This window comes from Polyodon spathula, chromosome 26 (genome assembly GCF_017654505.1).
Source record: "Polyodon spathula isolate WHYD16114869_AA chromosome 26, ASM1765450v1, whole genome shotgun sequence".
Lineage (NCBI taxonomy): Eukaryota > Metazoa > Chordata > Actinopteri > Acipenseriformes > Polyodontidae > Polyodon > Polyodon spathula.
Window position 1 is genome coordinate 16,936,114 of NC_054559.1, and position 18,241 is coordinate 16,954,354.

The following is an 18,241-nucleotide window of genomic DNA, read 5'->3' on the forward strand; positions in this document are numbered from 1 at the left end:
ACTACAGTAGCCAGCTTTCAGCAATGGACCTGGAACTGGCTATTTGATCAATGTTGCTTGAAAGCGTTGCTGTACACAGTTTAAAATAGAAACACAGCTACAGAACATATGAGGGTCTCGGTCTGAGCAGCTGGAACATAATATCACTACTAGTCAAGGTACAGTATATAAGAGATTCTGGAATACTGGAGACAATTGAAAATCCTTATTGGGGAATAATTATAGAAAAAAAAACTATATTCCTAGAGGATTTTTTTTTCATGATTTTGCCACCTGTCCTTTTTTCCTGGATCGCCCCGGTTTTGAGGAAAGTGTTCCGGGAATTCAATATGCCTTCCCAGGACACTAAATAAGATAAATCAGGACACAATATTACTGCAATAGACACATAATATGAATTCATCCCCAGCACTATAGTAGCATTACTGTCAATGTTTCCTATTGGATGAATAGGGATTTCTAAAAAGTAAACTTGTAACAGCCCCCTCTTCCATTTGGAGGTCCCGATTTTTTGTACCTCAGAGGTGGCAGCCCTAGAGACACCTCTGATATGACTATCAATCAGCAAAACCAGCTTCTGGAACCCACTGCTGTGTGAGCAAAGGAGATGGTAACATTTTTTTTTTAGTTTAGCTCATCTGTGGCCGTTTGAGAACAGTGAGGAAGTGGGTCACGGTTTCTGAGAAACTGCAGAATCTGTCAGTCAGCCCGCATCACTCTACAAGCTGTAACTGATGCCTGCCTGTGCGCTCTGACACCTCTCTGCTCTTGTCGTTGTGATACATGAAAACGACATTCTCCTGCTAGCTCGGGACAATACGAGAATCCAACAAGTGGAAAAAACTAAACAAGAGGTCAGGACGAATGTTTTAGCCAGCTGTGAAAAATAAAGGTAAGTGAGTCTGATTAATGTGCATTATCCTCTTATTGTAGGGTATTTCATCCTATCAAAAGTTTTGTTTCTATAGGTCTACAATGGTACATCTGTGCAGTCGTTTTGCATTTACCTTACCCCATTCAAACGCAGGAGTATTTTCAGTTTTTATTAATTTATATTGAATTCAATCATGCATTAAGCTTTTCTAAACTTTTAGAAAATAACCCAACAGCAACCTAGAATGCTTATTGGATATCAAAATGCATTTATTCAAAACTGTTGAAAACAGGTCCAGTTAAGACAGTGTAAATACATTTATGTTTCTTTGCTTTACTGCACGTTTTATGGTTTTACAAAAGTTTGCCGCAGTTTTTTTTAAAGTAATTGACTGACGAGACATTATTAAGTTAAAAAATGTATGTGTTTTGTAAGCAACTCTGTGGAATCCGATTTTAAATTTGAAAATATTTATTTTGCGATCAAAATTTTGTGTGTTTCCATCAATGCAGCCTACAAAACAGGGTCCTGCATTGTAGGCGCTGTTTAAAAATAGCAGCTCTAAAACGAAAAGCAAGTTTGCAGTTTTTGTTTTAATTTCAAATAATCAATGTATAGGACGTTAACATAATACTATATATATATATATATATATATATATATATATATATATATATATATATATATATACATGTTGTAACTAGGTACTCACTGACACATTTTTTAAACAATTCAAAGTACATACATTGTAGATTCAGTTTTGTTACAGTTTTTGTAACAATTAAATTCTATCATCCTGAAAAAAAAATTAGTTAAATGTATATTGAAACTGTATGGAGTTCCACCCTCACAATCACAGAATTCCATGTGTTAAATGCACTTATTAAACATTAGCACATTGTAATTACAGTGGTAATGTGCCAGTATTTTAAAGTGTATCCTGGCTTTATTTTTTAAAACGCAGGCTTGCCCACAATTTCTATGAAAGGAATCAAATAATGTTAATGTTATAAAACACACAAGAAAATCTAAACAGTCTTTTTCTTTCCCCTTCCTACAACACAGTTGTTTCTTGCGGATTTTGTCATTTTATGTTGTTTATTTTGCTTCCAATTCAGACTCAAATGATGTTACCCTCAGTGACACAAAGTGTACAGCCTGTTTCATTGAAAATCCTTTTTTTAAAGTGATAAGTTCCCTGTTACATTGCAGGTTTACATTCACAAAAACTGGAGCCGCGTGTGTAAATTATGGGGGAAAGCTTGCTGATAAAAAAAAAAAAATCTTTACTTTCCCTTGAAATTACCCTGCGTGAAAATATTTTGAATGTCACAAAACACATAAAAAGAACTAAATAACCACAGAAGAATTCTGAAAGGGCCTCAGTTAAAATGACACCATTGTCAATCACAGAATTATACTATTTTGTCAGAGTCGTCACTATATTCTTAAAAAAAACATTTTCATTTATATTTATGGTTTTTAAATCTCAAGTAAAGCACTTTGTATGTTTAAACAATACATATTAATTAATACAGTAAAGTGAAGATGCTGACAAAATAGCTTTTAAAACAGTCATAATTACAATTCTGTCACTGTTTTTGTGTCGATAGTTTTGCCACACACTAAATTAATGGCAATACTTCAAAACTGCATTATTATTCTTTACCTAATCATAAACACATGTTACAGTTGTGAACAATACTTTTAATTATAAGACATGTACAGAATAATATTTTCAAGCGCTTGTATGATTTTTGTTTACAAATAATTTTTGTAATGCAGTAATTTAAATTCCATTTGCAACAATATAAATACATTCAAAAACACTCATTACATTTTCAAATCATACAGAACTCATAAAAATGCGTTCAAATAGTGCATTCAAATCTTCTTCATAACATGTGTGCAGGAATTCTACATTTGTGATTCCGCTCTGCTTTAAGAGCTCAGTCCGATTTCCAACGCATTGTTAAATAATGGTGACTTCATACAAACTCAATTGTAATTACTTTGTAAAACAAACAGTTTACTGTGTTATTACATTGTTATAAATGGAACTTAAAAAAGAAAGCCTAGTATTTTTGACGAAGGAATCGCATCGTTTTATAAGAGACAGCAGATGTCTGTTGTTTTTTTGTTTTTTTTTAAATACACACTCATTTATGTATATATTTATTTTTTCTCTCTCTACAGCAAAAAGATGCTTAAAGATAATCTTGTAAGAACAAAAGGGGTTTCATGGCTCAGGAGTTATAATGCTGATGCATAGATATACTCATAGGTGCATGCATTTCTGTGTATACACAGTACTTTGTTTTCCCTCATGCTCATTTTGTCTCACAATAATAATGACTACTCTGTTGTAAGATTCCCTGAGGAGCGCCTAGGTTTTAAGGGAGGGTTTTGTTTGTTTTCTTTTTCTTTTTTGAACATTTAAAAAAAGGATAATCTTGTATCATATCGAGTAATAATATAACAACAGAACTTTTTTTGAGTAATGCTGCTATTGTAATAAAAACAATATTTGTTTGAATATACTTAGCAGCTCTGTCAAAGGTTCAATATGCAAAAATAACCCTAACACAAACAGGCACGAGAGCTCAGGAAATATATCTGTGTTCATTGTTAAAACTGAAAACAGAGCCCTGACAGGATGATAAAACTACGTTTGAAGCATTATCTTGATTTTTCAATACAAAAGATAAAGTAAACAAGTCTTCTACACAGTACTATCTAAAGCTATTCGAGTCACACATGACACAGAGCCGATGCAATGAGTGACCGCACCAAGAGGCTGTGCCGGTAATGTTTGCTGATTTCTTTGTGGGAATACAATCATCAAAATGAATTTAAAGTGGAGGGACAGCTACTGCAATTGGAAAACATAGAAATGCGAGGTCATTATTTTAAAGAGTAGCTTTTGATATTGTTATACTATGGTGCTGGTGGAGGGTGGCATTATACTGTATCAAACACAAAGGCCCCTCACGTTGCTAGTCATTCCAGTAGCAGAGGCGTTTTGAATTTCCGCGCGTTTCATTTGTACAATCTGTTTTTTCTTAGCGTGTTATCACAGGTAAGCAACAACAGTCAACGCTACTGTTTGTTTAATTCATTTATTAATTGCTCTTTTAATGAATTGAGAAAGAGCCATAAAATGGCGCTCCCCTCGCCACAGATCTTCAAGTTGCGTAACAGAACTGCAAGGTCTCCATCGACTTCGCGGCATCTATTTATAACAGAGCCTTTACAAGCTCGGATGTCATCTGATTTCTTTATCGGGTGTTTTCTGCAGCGTTGATAAAGTGTTATGATAGTTCTCATGTAGTAGGAGGACATGCTGTAGATTCACAGTTCTGGTAGTGCAGTGGTAGTATTGTATTCAAGAAAGTGGCACAGATACCTACAGCTTGGTAGAACAAGGCAATACGATTCAAGGAGACAGTATGAAGACCAGGTTAAAGGCCAGCTTCCCTTGCATTGTAACTAGATTAAGGGCCTATGAATGTTACAGTCCTTTATATAAGTCATGCCTTATTATTATTATTATCAGGGGTGTGCATAAGGGGGGGGGAGGGGCAAGCAGGGCCACTGGCCCCTCCAATAATCATCTCCAAAATATTGATTTCTGCTTATCAATGTATTGCATTTGCCCTTTCTGTCACTGGCACCCACAAACTGAACGTATTCCTCATAACGTGCAGTTTTGGATGCGCGTGTACTCGGTTTGCACACGCTCCCCCATAACGTGCAGTTAAGGACTGGCGCATGTGTCCCTTAATGTTTGAGTCCAGCTGCAGTGGTACAATTAGTGGAAAAACAGCACATTTTTAAAATGATGCTATTTTATGATAAACTGAAAACCTGAAAACTCTTAATATACTAAAACGAAAGCACTTGTGAAGCTGAATCAAGAATTTCAATGCAGAGTTGCTGAAATGCAGTATGATTTATTTGCACACCACACTGAGCCTATTTTAACGCTCAGGAATCGGACAATGCAATGTCTTTTCCAGAACCCATGAAGGTCTATAAAGAACACGTCCTGGGACTTTTGTATCGTGATGTATTTGACCTACTGGTGCTTTTGGCCACGCTGCCTGTTACAGCTGCAACTGCAGAAAGATGTTTCAGTGTTAAAAAGCTCCACAGTGTAGGTTATGGCCTTTCATTGAAATGGCGAGTGTAATGCTATTTATGTATATAACCATATCAAAACATGCACACACACACACACATATTGTTTAATGTTCACACGCCCCTGATAATAATAATAATAATAATAATAATAATAATAATAATAATAATAATAATAATAATAATAATAATAATTATTATTATTATTATTATAGCATAAGGAATATAGGACTCAAGCATCAGATTCTCTAAGAAAATGGGTTCTCAGACGCCATGCCGTTGTTTTTCTGAGCCCATAGCATCATGTGCATGGTGCACACATGCTCTCCTGTGGCTTCACACAATTTCCTGCAACATATTTGACTTTTTGGAGCTGAAGCTGGTGGAGGTGTTTACAAATGAAGCAGCGCTTTCAGATACTGTGCCCAGATCTCACAGCAATTACTCACTTATTATTTGGTAACAAAATGTTAGCATTAGTAACAATTTACTTTACTTTGCAGCTACTTAGCAAATGGTGTCACTGTGTCAGTAAGAGGTAACGGCATTAGCTTACCGGACACATACCATGTCAAGGTATGCTGGAATATACCTTACTGGGAGTTCAGTGGTCAATAAGCAGGATAAATGGAAGAGAAACACACACGAGAGTGCATTTTCTAATTAATTACTACAATGTGTAAATCATTTTCTACAACACTAGATGATGTAAAATCCATTGTACTACAGATTAACTTCTGTGAGATGGTTTTGTCGTTACAGTCAAACAAAGTAGCTGGATTTCTAAAATTTTATAGAAGGTTATAATAAATCATTTATGACAACCAGTTTTAAGGTATGGTTAAAACGTGGTATGCATAAAAATGAAGCATACCCCCCCCCCCCCCCCCATAAAAACAAAGATTAAACAAAGCATTTTTTGCTATGGAACAGATTCCAGTACAAATCTCTAATCTGAACAGGGTCCAGTGCCCCTTGTTTGGCTTAGTGAGAGTACTGTATTTCAATTGAGGTTGGTTTTCATTAATCCTAACTGGGATATGGCAGTAACCCGTATAACAAAAATAACAATATGTTCAGTTTAACTGCATGGTTTACACGTGTATTGTACAAGATCTCCACTCTTTACATAGCAAGAACACGCAGAAATATTAAACGCAGCCCGGGCGCGCTTTCTGGTAGTTGCTGTCACAAACTTGCGTTTGCCAGGGAGAAAGAGTCTTAAAGTAAATTTAAGCTGAGTGTACTATGCAGACTCTATCCTAGGGTAAGCATAAAGTGTTTTTCTATCTAACCATAATAAACTCTCAGGTAGACAAGACATATAAGCTTGTCTAACTGCCCTTCAAATGGACCCTGTCTCTTTTGGCACAGCAGACAGCTTCTTGTCTCTGAACCCCGATTCCAGCGTATGATCTTCTGCTGTTAGCTCTATGCTGATGCATCTGTCCAGTAGTTCCTCAAAGATGTTAGTTTTTTATAAGAAGTGCATTACTTTACTTGTACTGAATTATATATTGCCTGTGTTATATTTTTAAACATAAATGCATTTATTTAACCAGGATAGAACCCTTGAGATATACATCTTGTTAGCAAGCGGGTCCCAGCAAGAAATAACAATCCACGGCTAAAAAAAGAGACACGTCATTCACACAGGACAGAAACAATTTACACAGCCGTAAAAACAGAAATACAAGATAAAAACATGGTAATTATAGAACAATTCCTGTTTGCACGACTCTGGACAGAGCCCTCTCTTCTCCAGACTGAGCCACCTCAAAGTTTCATAGAGAGTACAGTGGGGCTGGGTGTAACCTACAAAATCCCTCAGCACTATTATAGATCTGTGTGGGGTGCAGTCATGTAGACTGAATCAGCATAGTCTATTACAGCTCAGTTTGTCTAAACAGCAGCCGATTTGAAATCTGAGCATCACGGTTATGAAAATACAACATCCAACACCGAGCACGTGAGCATCTTCAGTGCATTTTCTCCTGCAGCGGTTTAAACGTCAACACTATTCAGATCCCACACGGCTTTGCTCAGCTGAATGGGGATGATAAAGATACCGCGGCGATATGAACGACACAGAACACAGCCAAGCTAAAATATGGGTGTTTAATCTTTCAACACATGTGAGATCTGCACTCACTGGCACGCACTATAAATATTTTAGTCTCTTTTGAGATGTAGAGAAATACCAGCTTGTCCGAGAATGTGTATGTTAATGCTATTTCATCCTTGGATTTCAATTTAGAAGTCTGGCACAGACCCCCACGGCTCTGTGTAAAGCAGAAGCTCATTTATTGAAGTGATCGTGCTATAAGGAAATACTGCTCCAACACCGCTTGGTGCTGAGAGACCAGTGCCTGGTCCTAGACCAGAGAGATGGTGGGCTGCAAATAAAACACACACAGGGAAAGGTTCTGTATAAACCTTGTTTTTTACATTTTGTCGTCCTGCTCTATACATGTCTTGCACCAAGATGAGAAAGTAATTTAATCCACACGTTTAAACAGTGCCCCAAATCATTTTGTTTTGTTTTGATTTAATAGCATTTGTTTCTGTGTGGGTGTACTGCTAACACACTGCCCACACTCTGGAACTGGGGTTCTGAAACCCCAGGGGCATGTTAGTCACACAAAACAAGCATTGATCAGCGCATGGAACTGCAGCAGCTTACTCTGTAAACACAGAATCAACTGGAACTTAGGCCATTTAAATACCATTTAAAAAGGCCAGAATGTGTTTTTCGAAGCTTGGTAACTTTACATTTCCAGAGTATCAGGAATATATTTCGTAAATAATGAAATGCCGTAGTGTAAAATTAAACACAGAACTGGTCGAAACGCAACTTCATTCTTAAGTTAAAGGCAGGCTTTGTTTTTAAATAATGTCTGTGCGGGCCAGCACCGATACTGTGAGCCACAGCCCAGTGATCCATTACACTTTGATGCCCGCCTTGGAACTTCTGATTGGTTGTTCATACTTCACAGTTAGATGTGATAGGTGGGTGTGCTGCCATTAGCGTCAGGGCTTCTGTTATAAATGTAAAATGGAGGCCTTGAGAACACAGTCATAGATGCACAAAGAAGTAAGCCATTTTGTCTCCAGTAAGACTCTAGACAGGGGTCTCCGGTCCTGGTCCCAGAGGGCTGGTGTCCCTCTAGGTTTTTTTTTCCTGGTGATTGTACTGTACTTTCCATTCTCCCCAAGAAGTATTTAAGATCAACAACCAACTTGGGCCTGATTAAAAAAAGAAAAAAAACCTGCGCATCGCTTTGACGACAGTGGGGGTCTATAGGAATGATTTGGGCACTAGCGGATCTAAATAGCGCCGCCTTTAACTCTATTTGATCCTGCTCTATCTCTAAACATAACAAAAATACAGTGGAAAGAGGTGTGCTAAATATACGCTTTATCATTTTTTGGGGCTGGCTGCTGATAATAAAAAGTGTTTGATTACACATGCTGCTGTGTGGAGCAGTTCCTATTTAACTACATGTGTATTTATTGCATGAACGAATCTAATCACCACCAACTGTTTAAATATTATAAACAGGGTCACACCTGGCGTTTAACTTTATTAAATACATAATATATGGATAAGTACTATAATTATATAGTATAATATAAGTGGAAGTAAAGTAAAGAATAACTTGAAGTTATTGACTTTGAAAACCAGGCCGAAGCTGGAGGCTTCCTTTTAATGCATTGCTTATAGTTTTGATTCCATTTGTCACTGTTCTAGAAACTTCTTTTAAATCAGAGTGTTTGTTTCCACACGACTCTCCACCCCCACTTCCACTTCCCCCATCGAGAAACTCTAGACGTCCACGTTCCAATTCAGAACGCGAACGACGTGTAAATTGCTGTATCGCAGGTAGGGTATTCAAAGTGATGTGTTATTGGGGGGAGCGGGTTGAAAACGGGACGAGGGGGAGGTGTGGGGATTTTAACGATTTGTTTGCCTCATAAAGTACAATTTGGTGCACGGTGAAGTTCATGCAGGGGGTGACGTACATACACAGAAGAAGATGTGCTGGCGTTTTCACAAATACTCCACGGTTATCGGTTCTCCATGGTGACTAATCCTTTTAGGGGTGGATACAAATGTATCCTCCGCTACGATAAATGATGCGCACAAATGCAATGGAAATACTTTCTGAGCGGATTTAAAGATCTAGCCCAGTTTTTTCAGTTACATGGTGGTATATCTCTACCAGGACTGGGCCCTTAATTGGACATTAATGGCACAATTTATATATATATATATATATATATATATATATATATATATATATATATATATATATATATATATATATATAACATAATAAACATCATTTAATCAAATAAACTACCAAATTATGCCACAAAAGTCTACTTGAATCCATAATAGCACTCGTATTTCATGTCAGTTTTTCGTTAAGTAGCCTATATGGATAAACTACAAAGCAGTATGTAATTGAGTATGTTAACGTAACATTTTATTCAACAAATTATATTGGGTGATGGAAAACTTTTGGCCAGATATAATTGCGGTACTTCAATTTAAATAACACATCTCAGATGCATGGGTCGGCACAGTCATGTTACATGACGGGCACCTTACAAAATACTGGCCTCGCCAGGACAAGAGCATATATTTTACCTGTTATTATTCCTTGCATTTAATAATGTTATATATGACTGCAGGTGCAGAGCGTGTTCATGTGCGCTGTACGCACGAAATAGTTACAATGTATATTAACACGTGTAAGGTCCGCGTGTTAGTTGCACTATAAGGCGCGACTGCGCTTCGGGGGTTCTTTATTCTGAGGTCGGTGTTCTGTGTTGTGAGGTCGGTGTTCTGTGTTCTGAGCTCGGTGTTCTGTGTTCTGAGCTCGGTGTTCTGTGTTCTGTGTTCTGAGGTCTGTGTGTAACTGTCTGAATAAACAAGGTTTGGTTTTGTACAGTTCTCCTTGTCTGGGCTCACTTATTTCCAGACCCAAAATACATAACAAATTATAATATAAAATAAGCTGTGACAGCATTACTGACGCACTGTCAAATTTAAACCACACAATTTTCTGTTTCATCATTTTGTTAATTTCCCAAACAACTGAATATGGCTGCATTTATATTTTGTGCATTACAGCCTCCAGATATTTCTGTTAGGTTGAGAAACGATGGTAAACAATAAGTTGACTGGTGTCACTTTGGCCATTGCTTTCCGCACGCATTCTGCACACACAGGGTAGATCTACCGCTGATTTTAGCTGAAAAGGCAGTCCCCAAATTTCTCATTGTTTCTGGCAATAGTTTATGCACTACAGTGCGGTCTTTGGAAGGCAGAGGAATTGGAGTCCATTTTTGTGGCAATTTCTTCAAAGATGTTACCTGTTGTAAATTGTAACAGCTTTTGCCAAACTGTAGGCAAGACAGAGCTCATTCTGTGCGCCTTTTTGGCCCAAGTTTACAAATGCCGACATACACCCGACCCTCCTGTTTTCTTTCGCTTCTCTTACAAACATATTTTCTGCTGCAGACATGTCTAATATTTTCCTCATCTTTTTACACCATTTCTTGGCATGAAGTTGCACAATTAAATTATTTTTAATTTGGAGGCTATATATATATATATATATATATATATATATATATATATATATATATATATATACACACTGTATATATTGTATATACTGTATAAACTGTTATTTTCCGGTAAAAAGCTGGAAGCTGGGTTTCCAGTAATGTACAGTATACAAATACTATCATAATACTTCATATTTTTACATACATTATGGTAATCTTTTTACTTAAAAACATTACATTTACAGCAAATTACAATAAAAACAAATGATTAGTAAAGTTTAGCACATTAACTCTTCGTTTTTAACCAGCATAATCGCACCTCAGATTCGCATCTATTTTTGTGCGAAGTTCGCTAAAAATGTGTTTGTTTTGTCGATGGAAACAAAGCTAGCGATCTTTAGCACGGGCTGTTTGTGCTTCTTCTTTGGTACAATAAGCATAATTCAAATGTTGCAAAAACACAGTAATGAATACTTTTTAGTATGGGCTGCTAAAGCACTGTTTATCTGCTGGTCATCCATTTATATAAAAACATATATATATTTAAGAAATCCAAACAAGTAGTTTCATAATCATGAGAATGTGAATCTTGATGGCCAATGGCTATGCAGCAAAGACGCAACAATGACAGTGGTTCTGTATTAAAGGTTCACATGAAGCTACAGTTATATGAAGACCCTGGTATCCAAACTGGTGTGAATAAATACACTGGGAATCCATTGGAGTACCATGGCACCATATCTACAGCACTCAATGTGTTCCTGTAGCTGGACCGCAATATGTGTCCAAATCCATTACTCGCAATGCGGTAATGGATCCACACAGGGGCTCAGTGATTGTTTTTCAAAGTGATCTTTCTGCAGCTTTTCTGTAGCGGTCCACAAAGGATGGATATCTGTGGCTTTGACAAGATCTTTTTGATGAAAGATTTCCTTTTCAGCGTTTCTTGGTAAACGCTCTGTGGTGTGGAGATAGCTGCTGTGTCTCTGGTCAGCCCGTTTGTGTGCGACTGTGCCGGGGTTGTTCAGATTCCAATGTGGGCACCATGAAACAGCTCCCGCCAGCACGTGTGGCTTCTGAAAAGCCACAGGTGAACTAAAAAGCTAAAACAAAAGCAAAACACAAAGAGCGGTGAAATCACAAGCTACATTCAGACACGGGACACAATAGCCTTTCAGCTGTTTCAGGTCCCATGATCCACAGTAACTGTGCAGTTTGCCATGTGTTGCCCATGTGGTTGTACGATTGCGCATGTGGTTTTACAATGTAACTCAAGCAATAGCTTTGATAAGGTCCCAGACCTCCAGACATCATCCAGGTTTTCAGAGGGTCTGGTAGTTTACAGAAGGTTAATATCATTAGAGGTAACTTGTGTTTTTTTTTTTTTTTTTTATTGCACTGGGAAATACAAAAATAAACTTTCCATGCAATGAAAGTTGGTGATGTCTGTTTTTGAATTGCAGTTCTTAAAGACATAAGCGATTGCAGGCCTTTTACATATTTTATCATGTTATGACCTCAGTTCAGCGAAACTGTAGGTAGGATTTCTGAAATACAGTGAGCGTTTATTTTCCAAAAACAATGAATTCAAATAAAAAAGCAAAACGGAGAAAGCAGCGATAGCCGTGCTCCGATGTAATTTCTGATTGCGTAGGCTTGGAATAGCATCAGAGCTGCGAATCACACACAGGTGGATTTTCAGCTGGATCCTGCTTGCCCAGGCAGCTTGTTTGCCGCAACCTTCTACCTCTTTACAGTTATGGAAAATCAGATTCTGCTTGCTAGCATCCTTCCAGCAACCACAAAGCAATCAGAGGTGACGTGACATTTGGGTTTGGTATTTAGCAGTTGTTTTTTTTCCACTCTTTATCAACCCCATCACCCTTTCCCCCTGAACAGCACATGCTTTTTATATCTCTTGATGAAATTGAATTGTTTTTTTGGTTGTTTTTTGGACGATGCATATATTTATGTGTGCTAATTATGTGTTTATTTATACAGAGTAGACCATCAACGCCATACAGGTATTCACGCAAAGTGAAGGCTCTTATAACCGCTGTGTTTCCACCAAGACATTTGGAAAACCAGAAGTTTTTTTGAATAGGAGAACTGAGGAAGGGGCAACGTGAAGTAAAAAAAAAAGAACAGACTTGAACACATTGAAAAAACTTCTAGTCATTGTTTATTAAGTTTCTTTCAGTATTTCGAAATAACAAAATGAATGATGGTTTTGGCATTTTACTCTGAAAGGTGCGTCGCATTGGCTCTGGCGCTCACATAGGTCAGGGAGGTAAAACCGTCCGGGACTGTTTCTCTTCATCGCTCTTCAGAGAACCCTGCTGGTCAGGCGCACAGTGAGCTCAGGGCTCCACTGGTCAGTAGCTCGCTGACATCCGCTCTCAAGCTCCTGGGTGAAAAAGGAAGCTGGCTTGGTTGTGGGATCAGAGGACGCCCACTGAATCTTGTTGAAATGTTTCCAGTTACAGCTACAGTGCTGGTGTGATTTGATGAAAACAAGTATTGCATTCCTGGATGCCACTGAGGGTATGAGATGTCACATTGTACAGCTACCAACAATTCAACATCCGCAATAAAATACGTTATTATTGTATAGACTTTGAAGTATCGGTTAACACTTTCTTTTTTAGTCAAGTTTCTTTTTTTTTTTTTAACCAGGAATAACGTGCACAATCTTGAGAAGAAAACAAATCTCTTAATTCTACACCTGTTTCACAATAATAACAGGCAGTTTTACCAAAACAGCATCGAGAAAATGACTAGTTTGCCTCCAAGACTAAAACAACTTCGTAAAAGTCCATAAAAAAAGATCAACTCAAAATGTTATTCCTCAACGACCTTTGCATTTTAATTACAGTGATGATACCCTTCTTGTGCAGAGGTTAAAGGTCATCGGTCGGACGGCCCAGTTTAACTGTCTTTACATACAGTGCTAAAATTACTGATGTTTTAGGCAAGTGTTGCAGTTAGAATAATAATGACTTTTAGCACAGTTTATTATTATTTCCTAAATTGGTAATTTAGACCCCATGGTCAATGATTCCAGCTATGCCACTGTACTGAATCAGCGACTGCAAATTCAGAGGATGGAATACTACAGGAATACTGTACTGGCAATATCATAAGAACACAGCTATTCAATTGAAAGTTGAAGAGATTTGCAGCCTTCATTTGGAAGTTTAACATACCTTGGACTCTGATTGGCTGAGACACGCCATGCGATTTAGTCTTGCCAGCGAACGTCCCAGCAGAGCACCTGTGTGAAGCGCTGGCAGGAGGACCTCATGTTCAGAGCTTCCTGTTGTGGTTTCCTGAAGACGCCGGGCTGGGGGTGTAACTGCACTAAAACCTGCTCTACACAGCATTGCGTCAGCACTGACAACACTGCACTCGCTCCTTCTCAATGCAACCTGTATGGACTTCCACAAGGAGACCTTGAGTCTAGAATGTGGCTCAGATGTTTCTCTTCAAAGCACTATTGAAGACACAACAGGGCAAACAAAAGAGCTGTATTTTAAATTAGCTCAGAAAGCTAGAGATATACATCTGAGCTGCAAAACTTGACGGAATTTTCAACAAAATGTAGAAATGTTTCTTTTGATGCCTATATTAAGGTATCAAACATAACAGCCATAAAAAGGTGCTCATGTGTAGACGAGTGCGAATGTTTAACGTTTTTACAAAAGCAGTAGCAAGCAGTTCTATTGGGCAGTGTTTCCAAACTGCTGTTCCCGAAAGGCCCTGACACCTGACAAAGCAGTGGGCTCATTTCAAACATTATGACATCAGTTCCTGGTTTTACTATGAGTTTAATAAGACCTGAGCTTGATAACTGTGCACTGTGACTCATCTCAATCTTATAGAAAAACCTGGAATGTGTGAAACTGTTATGCAATAGGAGTCTTGTTTCTATCCCTGCCTACATTTCAAATCTTCATTTCTGCAGGCCTCTGGTTAAGGTGTGTTTTGAGTAATAGTAATAGTTACAATTTGCTTGCATGTGATGCTTGTGAAATCAGTGTGTTCAGAAGCTATGGGAAGCTGACTGGGTTTGTATCTGATGTTTCTGTGGCAGGTTTGGAAGCAGCAGTCAGTGTTCGGTGATACACACAGGAATCTCACAGGACAGGCGCGATGCCGGACCCGGCTGCGGACCTACCCTTCTTCTACGGCAGCATCAGCCGGCAGGAGGCGGAGGAGCAGCTGAAGCTGGCGGGCATGGCGGACGGGCTCTTCCTGCTGCGGCAGTGCCTGCGCAGTCTTGGCGGGTACGTGCTGACGGTCGCGTGCGACGTACGCATCTACCACTACCCCATCGAGCGACAACTGAACGGCACCTTCGCCATTGCCGGAGGCAAGCCCCACTGCGGCCCCGAGGAGCTCTGCGAGTTCTACTCCAAGGACCCCGACGGCCTGGTGTGCACCCTCAGGAAGCCCTGCCTGCGCCAGAGCGGCACCCTGCCCAAGGCCGGAGTCTTCGACAGCCTGCGGGACAACATGCTTCGCGAGTACGTGAGGCAGACCTGGAATCTGGAGGTAAGGGGCTCTCATTTTGGAACCGGGGAGGGGGGCATCCTTCAGCAACACTACTTTTAGCTCAACCCGTACAGACAGTTCCCATTTAAATATAATGAAGAAAAGTTAAGAACGAGAGGAGACCACCTGGCATATCAGTGGCCTTCTGGTTCCTGGATGCTGGTTGATGTAAAAACACTGTAAACCAGCATGAGAACTCAATAATCCAGTATCAGTGATGTGGCTAATTAATCCATTCTGTGTCCTAATTTCCAACGGTGTCCTCTGGTCCTGGTTTCTCTGCTACGCTTCAGGTACTGGCTAGGGTTAACCTCGTCAATTTGTTTTTAGGTCCAGTTGCTCTTCACTGGATTCTCTCCACATTGACCTTTTTGTATTACGCTTATCAGAACCTCCTATGATTTTGACAGGGCCATGGCTACCCAATGAATGTTGCACACTGTCTAATGCTGATACTGATATGGGACCATGATGCTGCAACAGATGGCCAATCTGGATTGGGTCACACCATCATGATACCATGTATAATATATTCCCTTTCTGTTCTACCAATGAATGGATTAGAAATACCTTGTTTCCAGGAGGCTGTGCCCATCGCTGCTTATCTTCTCTTGAGATGGGATGCTGTCTCGTTCTTCCACAAGGCAGTGACGGCGCGGCTCTGTCGTTTCAGGGGGACGCAGTGGAGCAAGCCATCATCAGCCAGGCCCCCCAGTTGGAGAAGCTGATTGCCACCACAGCCCACGAGAAGATGCCCTGGTACCATGGCTCCATCTCCAGAGAGGAGGGTGAGCGGAGACTCTACTCCGGAATGCAGCCAGATGGCAAGTTCCTGTAAGTAGGTCCTTTTCTTCCCTCTCTATGGGGTTTTAGTGGCTAAACTATAAGGAAAGTTGAGTAGACAGGCGTTTTGGCTAGTTTTGGTGGTTTGATATAACAGTGAGGGAGGGGTAGCTCCACCCTGTGAAAGCTGTGTGTAATCAGCACCCATCATTTTGATTAACCTCTTAGTCTAAATTGTCATCCATTCTTACACATTGCTACAATGTTATTCCAAAGGGCTTCCTCTGTATTGGCTAATGCTTTGAGGTCATTGTTCTTTCCTTAGAATAAGAGACCGGAAGGATGCGGGAACGTTCGCTCTCTCGATGATGTACGGGAAATCAGTCTACCATTACCAGATCATCCTGGACAAGTCAGGGAAATACTCCATGCCTGAAGGAACCAAATTCGATACCGTGTGGCAGGTAGAGTAGCACACAGCAGCCCACAGCTGCTCCGGTGTGTGGGCACCTTGTTCCAATCTGAACCCAAGGCTTTGTCAACCAGGCTGACTGAAACTGCTGAAAACCCTCCCACAGCGCATTCAGCCTGGCCCATTCTGTCAGGCTATTCACTCGAACCTTGTTAATTTGAGGATAAATTGAACAAAAAAAAAAAAAAAAAAAAAAAAAAACTGCTTGAATAAAACAATAATCTGTATTTCTCTCCAACGTGTTTGCAGCTCGTCGAATATCTCAAGCTCAAACCAGACGGATTGATTCACACGCTCCAGGAGCCGTGCACCAACCCCAACCACACAGCTGGTACGCAAACAGCCACTTATTTCACTTGTTTCCATATGAGAACTGTCATATAAATTAATATAATAATTGAATGTAGTTTAAAGACACATGAATTGATTTCTGTTCTTTTTTCTTTTCTTTCAGTCATCTCAACTCCAAACCTGCCCTCATATAAAGTGAGTTTCATTTCTCAGCTTCCCCAACTGGTGCCTGCTTTCCACATCGAATGCTTAAAAGACCGCCCCCTGGTGGCCTTGTGTCACATTTACGCAAGGGCCTAGAGCTGTAGTAACCAAAGGCTTTATTATCAAATTTCTTACTACTTATTGACATGACCAACCAGGTTCTCTTGAATCAATGCCAACTAGTGTATTCCCTTGTAAAGCACTTTTTTTCACAAACAGCTTTTGTCATTTTTCTTTACAGAGACCTGTAGGTCATAATGGGTACACCCCACCACCAAAAGGTGAGTCTTTTTTTGTTGTTAGTTTGTTGCATTTGATATTCGAGAACTACAGTGGTACCTCTAGAGTCCTGTGACTCAGTGGCCTCACAGCTGACCCTCAATTACTAGTCATACCACACTTGTGTAAGAAATATCACTACTATATAAAAGTGAATTACCATATTTGCTCTGGGTAACAAATGCAACTTGAGTGTTGCAGGGGGTCATGTTGTACGGTTACACTCTGGTGTAGCTGATGTACTTGGATGTTATCATCCACAACTATACCTATAACAATTAAATACTAAAAGAAACTTGTGAAGTTCAATGAGAAACCTTTCGACTAAAAAAGTATTTTTCTTTTAGTACTTCTGAGTACTGTATATATAAACAGAGACGAAGATCGGGCTGTCAGGGCTGAAAGGTCACATTGTCACACATGATTTGAATTCGATAAACTTTCACATTTGCAGTTACTTTGAAATGTTTTGTCTGACCCCCCCGTCGTGCCCTTTCTGTACCCCTGCAGCTCCAGAGGTGCCGAGCGGCCAGCGCCCACTCCTGCCCATGGACACCAGTGTGTACGAGAGCCCCTACAGTGACCCTGAGGAGCTCAAAGACAAGAAGCTCTTCCTGAAGAGGGAGCAGCTGATGATCGATGAGGTGGAGCTCGGCTCGGGCAACTTCGGCTGCGTCAAGAAGGGCGTCTACAAGATGAGGAGGTCAGACCCGCGCCATCGGCTCTCTTTAGTGATCGAAACAGTGATGGATTTTAATACCGCCGCTCTGTATTAATCCTGCTGGTGACAATGCAGAGCCATTTATCAAAATACAATTAAGAGAACGTGGCTTCCCAATGCAGACCACGAATATCAAACGTATTCTATTAATTAAAATAGACTTTGAAAGGTTTGGGTATAACGAACCAGAGGCTGGTTTCACAGATCCCTGTTATCACTCATCTTGTTATTTTAGGTAAAATAGACCAAGACTAATGCTGATCAGGTTCTGTGAAACCAGCCGTGAGAATGGTAATTTGAAACATAAAGTGTACAGTAAACTGGTCCGATAGCTTGGTAAAGC

General features: G+C 39.6%; 1 protein-coding gene across 1 annotated transcript; it reads left to right on the forward strand.

Annotated features, from left to right (window-relative positions):
• The first annotated feature begins 728 nt into the window (after positions 1–728).
• On the forward strand, positions 729–17,992 carry LOC121300629 (tyrosine-protein kinase ZAP-70-like). The gene is made up of 8 exons (XM_041229247.1): positions 729–892; positions 14,688–15,148; positions 15,822–15,982; positions 16,257–16,395; positions 16,653–16,734; positions 16,858–16,889; positions 17,140–17,179; positions 17,688–17,992. Exons 2-8 carry the CDS (start codon positions 14,747–14,749, stop codon positions 17,951–17,953), a joined length of 1,122 nt encoding a protein of 373 aa, XP_041085181.1. The 5' UTR covers positions 729–892; positions 14,688–14,746; the 3' UTR covers positions 17,954–17,992.
• Positions 17,993–18,241: the final 249 nt, after the last annotated feature.

What these genes read in the sequence shown, in the direction of transcription:
- LOC121300629 (XM_041229247.1), top strand. Translation starts at nt 14,747, where the DNA reads ATGCCGGACCCGGCTGCGGACCTACCCTTCTTCTACGGCAGCATCAGC. An exon ending in GGCAGACCTGGAATCTGGAG is followed by an intron (nt 15,149 to 15,821) that starts GTAAGGGGCTCT and finishes CTGTCGTTTCAG; the next exon opens with GGGGACGCAGTGGAGCAAGC. An exon ending in CAGCCAGATGGCAAGTTCCT is followed by an intron (nt 15,983 to 16,256) that starts GTAAGTAGGTCC and finishes TTCTTTCCTTAG; the next exon opens with AATAAGAGACCGGAAGGATG.